We start from the raw sequence: 7,924 nt of genomic DNA, 5'->3' as shown, positions 1-7,924 counted from the left end.
AAAAACACGGCTCCGTCGGTGACTTTTGGGCCGATATAGGCGAACAGAAAACACAAGTGAAAGAGCATTTGGCCAGCCCAGAGAAGCCGAGCTGGTTGGCTTGAGTCTACATGGTTCTCATGTCGCGTTTAAGGCCAGCCCCCTGCTCGGTGTGGAGCTTCAATAGCGCAGAACAGCGTCTACAGCAAACTACTCCTCGCAGACCGTGTGTGTGTGTGTGTACCGGACCAAACGACAGACAGACATGGCAGAAGTCGCACCAGCACCCGCCGCCGCCGCGCCGGCAAAGGCACCCAAGAAGAAGGCAGCAGCCAAGGCCAAGAAAGCGGGACCCAGCGTAGGCGAGCTCATCGTCAAGGCTGTGACCGCTTCCAAGGAGAGGAGCGGCGTGTCCCTGGCCGCACTCAAGAAGACGCTGGCGGCAGGCGGCTACGACGTGGAGAAGAACAACTCCCGCGTCAAGATCGCAGTCAAGAGCCTCGTCACCAAGGGTACCCTGGTCCAGACCAAGGGCACCGGTGCATCCGGCTCCTTCAAGCTCAACAAGAAAGCCGTCGAGGCGAAGAAGCCCGCCAAGAAAGCCGCAGTCCCCAAAGTAAAGAAGGTGGCCGCCAAGAAGCCCGCCGCGGCGAAGAAGCCCAAGAAGGTAGCAGCCAAGAAGGCCGTCGCCGCAAAGAAGTCCCCCAAGAAGGCCAAGAAGCCCGCTACACCCAAAAAGGCCGCCAAGAGCCCCAAGAAGGTGAAGAAGCCCGCCGCAGCGGCCAAGAAGGCAGCCAAGAGCCCCAAGAAGGCTACAAAGGCAGCCAAGCCCAAAGCCGCCAAGCCCAAGGCAGCCAAGGCCAAGAAGGCAGCCCCCAAGAAGAAGTAAACCTATTACAAACAGTGTTCTACTCGATACATGTTGTACCACAAAAGGCTCTTTTAAGAGCCACCCACCTCTTTCCATAGAAAGCGCATTGATTTCCATGTACTACCTGTCGTGGAAAAGAAATTACGCACACTAGGCTACTTTTACGCACACAACATTGTCCCACTCTGGGTGTGTGCGAAGGGAGAGGCATATAATAGAGGGCCAAAATGGCTCAGAAATTCGACCTCACGAGTGCACCCTCACCAGCCATTTTTATATATGAGCCACTGGGCTATTCCCGTTCAGAGGCAGGCTGCTGTGATGTGTTACAAGTGCCATGTAATAACAATAACAATACTATAGTGGCTTCGAATTGAAACTCACGAGTGCACCCTCAACAGCCATTTTTATATATGAGCCACTGGGCTATTCCCGTTCAGAGGCAGGCTGCTGTGATGTGTTACAAGTGCCATGTAATAACAATAACAATACTATAGTGGCTTCGATTTCAAACTCAAGAGTGCACCCTCACCAGCTGTTTGTTTCCCATTTGGAGAGAAATAATGTGTGGATGTCATTTCGGACATTTTGGCGCTCACGCGAAATGACACAAAGTAACAAAGTCGGAGGGAAACAAAGTAGCCTCTCACTCGCTGCCTGTGGGTGGGAACCGGCTTAGGGCTGTCTGTCTGTCCATCTGTCTGTCCCTCGCTCCAATTGGATAAGGCCACACCGGCCCGGTGGCCAATCGTTGCCTCTTGTGGCGAGGTATATGTACGGCTCTCGAAGTGGCGAGCGGCTCATTCAGACTTTCTGTGACTTTCTCAAGCTACCAATATGAGCGGAAGAGGCAAAACCGGAGGCAAGGCCAGGGCGAAGGCAAAGACCCGTTCATCCCGTGCTGGCCTCCAGTTCCCCGTGGGCCGTGTGCACAGGCTGCTGCGCAAAGGCAACTACGCCGAGCGTGTGGGCGCTGGCGCACCAGTCTACCTGGCCGCCGTACTCGAGTACCTGACTGCTGAGATCCTGGAGTTGGCCGGCAACGCTGCCCGTGACAACAAGAAGACTCGTATCATCCCCCGTCACCTGCAACTGGCCGTCCGTAACGACGAGGAGCTGAACAAACTGCTCGGCGGTGTGACCATCGCTCAGGGTGGTGTGCTGCCCAACATCCAGGCAGTCCTACTCCCCAAGAAGACCGAGAAGGCAGTCAAAGCCAAGTAAATTCGCTACTGCGACTTCAACTTGACTACTCAACCCCCAAAGGCTCTTTTAAGAGCCAACCACCTAGCTCTCCAAAAGCGCAAAGTACCTTTCTATGACCGCAATACATTGAGTGGGTGTATACACAACTATTTCGACATTCTGTGCCCACATGAGGCCTTGCATGAACAACAACACCTACTTGGCCTCATTTGCCATAGCAGGCTAGCATTAGATGATACGTGCCTATAAGTTCTATATCGTGGAGCTCCGCCCCATAGGGGAGCTATGCTCCTAGTGGTTTACCCTCTGCCCTAAGGCAGATGCAGCCTGAAGCAAAATTATGCACACACCTACAGCCAATAGGAGTACAGGTGTCCCTATATAAGGAACCCCGTTCCCTCAATCTGCCTCCCATTATCTTCAGCGACTGGACTAGAATTGAAGAAGCCATAGAAGACTCAGGAAGATCTCGTCGTTGATATCCAGCCATCAACGTCTTCCTACAATGAGCACACCTAGCTTATCCAAGGTAAGCATTTAACAAAAGCTCTTTTCAGAGCTCAATGTCGCTGTTCCCCTTGGCGGCTGTCGACCCCCCCCGACACTGTTTCGTGGGTTGAGAGGCACAGCACGCCAGGGACAGCTTCATCAATCCCCCACTATGCGCCAGCTGCGCCCTCCTTTTTTGAAGGAGTGGAAGCAGCATTGGGCATTTTTAGGGAGGATATTCCTCTTGAGGATGTGCTATCAGTGTTAGTCTCAGCTGAGGCATCATCTGAGGGCACTGACTCAGGAGATGACAGGGCTATTGGGGAAGAAATGAATATTCTATTGGAACAATTCATTACACTGACCCAGATGTTTAACACCCCTTTTCCTTCGGGAAATTGTGAGGTCATTACATCCCTGGATGATGACGCCACAGCCTCTCTGTGCCTGAATTCTCAGGTCTCATTGAGTGGGCTGCTAAACAGCGGGAGATTAAGCTGCCCCCCATTCCCTCCAACCCGGAAGTGGATATGAGGAAGGGCGGCCGTTACTCTCGCTACAGCTTGGCGTCAGACGGCGGCCTCCAGCAGCAAGGGAGCGGGCCTCGCCCCCCCCCTGCAGCGCCAGAGGTGCCGGCGAGAGAGGTCATTAAAGCGTCATCCTGGCATCACCCGAAGGGCGGCCAGAAGAGACGCCGTTTATGACAGGCGAGGGGGAGAGAACGGAAGACGGCACAGCGCCTGCTGTGACCGAGCCCACTGTCCCCCCCCACTCTACCGTTGAGTGTATGGAGGAGAATGTTTTTTGTTGATGTGTGTAATAAAGAGTTGGCTCTACTTGACACTGTCAAGAAAGAGCCCCCTTTTCCATAATACATCCGAGAGCGTTCGACCTTCCTCACTCTCGCTCTCTCTCTTACCACTATGAGTGCAGCTCAGCCCACCATGGTGCGTTGCTGAATGCACACATAAGGCAGGTATATAAAAGGTATTAAGTGTACCTTATAGGACCTCACTTTACAGACTCCTAGGAGTGCCGTAGTGAGTGTCTCACATAGCAGGCTGCAGTCTCAGCCAGATAATGGCATGATGACGCGACCGCTATCCGGGACGGCGCTCTGTCTCAGGCTAACGCCTCAGTCAGTGCAGTTCAGACCCGTGCTGCGTTCACGGAGGGCCTGATTACTACGGTTACGGGCGTAACCACGTATCGGCGCCCCCGTTTCTCTCAGAACGCGCTGATAATAACCACATTGGGGGTGGCGCACTATCACAGACTAAGGTCTCTGTTAGTACGACCCAGACCCATGCTGCGTTCAAGAAGGGCCCGATTACCACGGTCACGAAGGTGCCCAGTGTATCGGCGCCCCCACCTTTTCCTGAACGCGCCCAGGCTCACCACACTGAGTGTAGTTCAGCCCACCAGGGGTGCAGAGCTGAACGCACACAGGAGGTGAAAGGAGGAATAATACCTAGACGCCGTCTTGGTTTATCTCAAAGAGAACTCACATTACAGACTCCAAGGAGTACTGTAGTGAGTGCCTCTCATAGCAGGCTGCAGTCTCAGTCAGGAGACATGATGACGCAGCCGCTAGTTGGGGATGGCGCACTATCGCAGACTAAGGTCTCGGTTAGTGCGATTCAGACCCATGCTGCGTTCACGGAGGGCCCGATTACCACGGTGACGAAGTTTCCCAGTGTATCGGCGCCCCCACTTCTTTCTGAACGCGCTAATACTCACCACACTGAGCGTAGTTCAGCCCACCAGAGGTGCAGAGCTGAACGCACACAGGAGGTGAAGGGAGGAAAGATACCAAGACACCGTCTTGGCTTATCTCAGGATACCTCACATTCAGCAGGCAGCTGTCTCTGTCCCAATGTGACATGAAGACGCAGCCGCTAGCCGGGAATGACGCCTTGCTGCAGGCTAATGCCTCAGTCAGCGCAGATCAGACCCGTGCGACGTTCACGGAGAGCGGGAATACCAGGGTTACAGGTATAACCAAGGTATGGACGCCTCCGAATTATTCTGAACGTGTCAATGCCCATGGCTATGAGCGCAGCTCACCACATATTGAGTGTGTCGTTGAACAGTCGCCTAAGACCAGTAAAGAGTCATTGTGGCACCACCGTGTGGTGTCAGTCAGAGATCACACCTTTCAGATTCTATTGAATTCTGTAAAGGATGAGTCTCATGTTAAGCGGCAGTCTCAGTCAGACAATGACATGATGACGCAATCGCTTTCCGGGCAGAGCGCTCTGTCTCAGGCCAGTACCTCAGACAGCGCAGTTCAGACCCGTGCTGCGTTCCTGGAGGGCAAGATTACTGGAGTTACGGTCGTAACCAACGTATCAAAGCCCCCGACTCACCCAGAACGAGCTGACGTATCCTCTCCCTTTCAAGGGGGGCCCGACTTGGGCTATTCCACCAACCCAGTGCTGGGGAATAGCGGCGGCGAGGGCCATAGAGGAATACAGGTCCTTCCTACTGGACGCACCACAGCTTCGTGCGCACCCGCTGTCTCTGCATTGCTGGCAGTGGCGTCGAAGCTGTACCCTCTCACGCTGGCTAGAACAGACGTTAGAGAAGGGTTATGCCCTCCAATTCCATCGGACCCCACCCCCGTTCAAGGGAGTGGTGGAAACGGTGATGAAAACGCCAGACAAAGTAGCCGCTCTGAGATCAGAGATTACGGAACTTTTGGCGAAGGAGGCGGTCACAGTAGTTCCCCGAGAGCAAAGGAACAAGGGGCTTTACTCGCCCTATTTCCTAGTGCCAAAAAAGACGGGGGGAGTGAGGCCGATTTTGGATTTACGCATTCTCAACGAGAGCATAACCAAACGGCCCTTCCGAATGCTGACGACAAAACGCCTACTGGAATGTGTTCAGAAGGGAGATTTTTGTACAAGCATAGACCTAAAGGACGCGTACTTTCATGTGCCGATACAATCGCGCCACAGAAAGTTTCTGCGGTTCGCCTTTCAAGGGGTGGCGTAAGAGTTCACGAGGATGCCGTTTGGGTACGCCCTGGCACCTCGAACGTTTTCCAAATGTGTGGAGGCGGCATTGGAACCGCTGCGTCGTCAAGGGATAAGGCTATTAGCCTACCTAGACGACCTGCTGATTCTCGCCCCGTCAGCAGAGCTGGCGTTCACACACACGACACAGACAGTGATTCATCTCACGCGTCTGGGGTTTGCTGTGAATTGGAAAAAGAGCGCACCCTGGCCCAGTCATCAGATTGTCTACCTGGGACTACAGCTAGACACTGTAATGATGAGGGCGCGAATTTCGGACCCTCGAAGGGCAGCATTGTTACTAGCCCTGAGGAAGTGTCGTCCGAATCACACAGTAACGGCGCTATCGATCATGTCACTTTTGGGTCTCATGTCGGCAGCCCACTCTGTGGTCCCGCTAGGGCTTCTGCACATGCGCAAAGCACAGCGGTGGTTCGCCCAACTAAGACTAGACCCAGTGCGTCAACGTCATCGGTTGGTGGTGGTTCCTCTCTCGCTAAGAGCAGACCTGGACTATTGGCGGAACCCGTGCGTTCTCACGCACGGAGTCCCGATGGGCAAGGTGTCATCCTACATTCCAGTGTTTACAGATGCCTCTCTGACTGGATGGGGAGGGACATGTCAGTCTCAAGCGATAGGAGGTGCATGGCCTCAATCAGGTCGTCACATCAACCTCCTAGAGTTGGAAACGGTGCGACTGGTCTTGACCCACTTCGCGTCTACCCTTCGGGGTCGCGATGTGTTGGTCTGGTCAGACAACCGAACCACAGTAGCTCACATAAACCGCCAGGGAGGGGTCAGGTCTCCTGCCCTTCATCGGGCGGCAGTGGAATTGTGGCTGTGGGCTCACAAGCACCTTCGCTCGTTGAGAGCAGCACACATTCCGGGCTACTTGAACGTAGGGGCAGACCTCATGTCAAGAGGGGGTCCTCGAGACGACGAGTGGTGTCTGCACCCGGACATTGTTCTACAGATTTGGGAACAATTCGGGAGAGCCGAGGTGGACCTGTCCGCGTCACGTGTGAACGCGCAGTGTCCCCTATGGTTCTCTCTGAGAAACCAGGACGAACCGCCATTGGGAAGAGACGCATTCGCGCACTACCTGTGGCCGAAAGTTCTCCTGTATGCATTCCCTCCGCTGTCTTGCATTCTCCCACTGCTAGCCAGGGTGAGGTCAGAGGAGCTGTCAGTGATACTGATAGCGCCCGATCGCCCGGGGGCTCCGTGGTTTGCAGAGATGAGTCAGATGTTGATTGCGCCACCCTGGCCAATTCCACATCAACGAGACGCGTTGACTCAGGCGGGAGGCTCGATAGGGCAATGGCCCATAATCGGCCAACCACTGAAGGCTTGGTTCCTGAATGGGACAGGTTAAAGCGCCGTGGGTTGTCTGATGCAGTGATCAGAACAATACAGGGCGCAAGAGCCGGTTCCACTTCTAGGGTGTATACCAGCAGATGGAACGTTTTCTCACGATGGTGTGATACACAGGACGTGGACCCCATGAGCTGTCAGGTAGAGAGTGTGCTCTCATTCCTACAGTCTATGTTTGATAAGCAGAAATCGCCCTCCACTATTCGAGTGTTTGCAGCGGCAATTTCAGCTGGTCATGAAGGTTTTAACGGAAAAAGTGTTTTCAGTCACCCTTTAGTGAAACGTTTCCTATTGGGAACGCAACGGCTTAGGCCAAGACCTAGAGCTACGCTGCCCAAGTGGGATTTGGCATTGGTTCTCGAAGCGCTATGTAAGTCGCCGTTCGAGCCATTGAATCAAATACCCCTCAAGATGCTGTCTATCAAGACGGCGCTGTTGCTCACCTTGACTACTGCTAAACGAGTCAGCGATTTGTGTGCACTGTCGACGAGACCCGACTGCCTTGCCATTAATGGCGATTTGAGCAGAGCGGTGTTACGTCCTAACCCGGCATTTGTGCCGAAGGTTATTAACAGTGCATATAGATCGCAGATCGTGGAATTGTGGGCTTTTCATCCCCTTCCCCATGGGGAGAGGAGTGAGGAAAAGCTTCACTGTCTGTGCCCAGTACGCGCTTTGGCGTGTTACGTTAGGCGCACAGCGGCGGTTAGGTCATCGCCTCAGCTGTTTGTGTGTCACGGTGCGGCTGCATTGGGTAGACCACTTTCAAAACAGCGTTTGTCTCATTGGCTTTGTGAAGGCATTGAGACGGCGTACGAGGCGGCGGGGCAACAACCGCCTCAGGGTATTAGAGCGCACTCCACTCGTGGAGTAGCAGCTTCTACTGCTCTTTTCAGAGGAACAGAGGTAGAGGATATTTGTAGAGCAGCGTCATGGTCGACACCGTCTCCTTTTATCCGTTTTCTATCTGTTGGATATGTCTTCTAAC

The 7,924-nt window shown here is 53.9% G+C and overlaps 2 protein-coding genes across 2 annotated transcripts; both read left to right on the top strand.

Moving 5' to 3' along the window:
• Nucleotides 1-244: 244 nt before the first annotated feature.
• Nucleotides 245-868, top strand: LOC311124333 (histone H1-like; the record flags this gene model as incomplete). The annotated part of the gene is made up of 1 exon (XM_084198496.1): nt 245-868. The coding sequence occupies one exon, from the start codon at nt 245-247 to the stop codon at nt 866-868; it is 624 nt and encodes a 207-aa protein (XP_084054622.1).
• Nucleotides 869-1,687: 819 nt separating this feature from the next.
• LOC311124316 (histone H2A) lies at nt 1,688-2,074 on the top strand (the record flags this gene model as incomplete). Its single annotated transcript, XM_084198480.1, has 1 exon — nt 1,688-2,074. One exon carries the CDS (start codon nt 1,688-1,690, stop codon nt 2,072-2,074), a length of 387 nt encoding a protein of 128 aa, XP_084054606.1.
• Nucleotides 2,075-7,924: the final 5,850 nt, after the last annotated feature.

The sequence above is a fragment of the Coregonus lavaretus genome (genome assembly GCF_964263955.1).
Source record: "Coregonus lavaretus genome assembly, contig: HAP1_SCAFFOLD_779, whole genome shotgun sequence".
Lineage (NCBI taxonomy): Eukaryota > Metazoa > Chordata > Actinopteri > Salmoniformes > Salmonidae > Coregonus > Coregonus lavaretus.
Note: the sequence above shows the minus strand (reverse complement) of the source record. Positions and strands in the feature narration are given on the sequence as shown.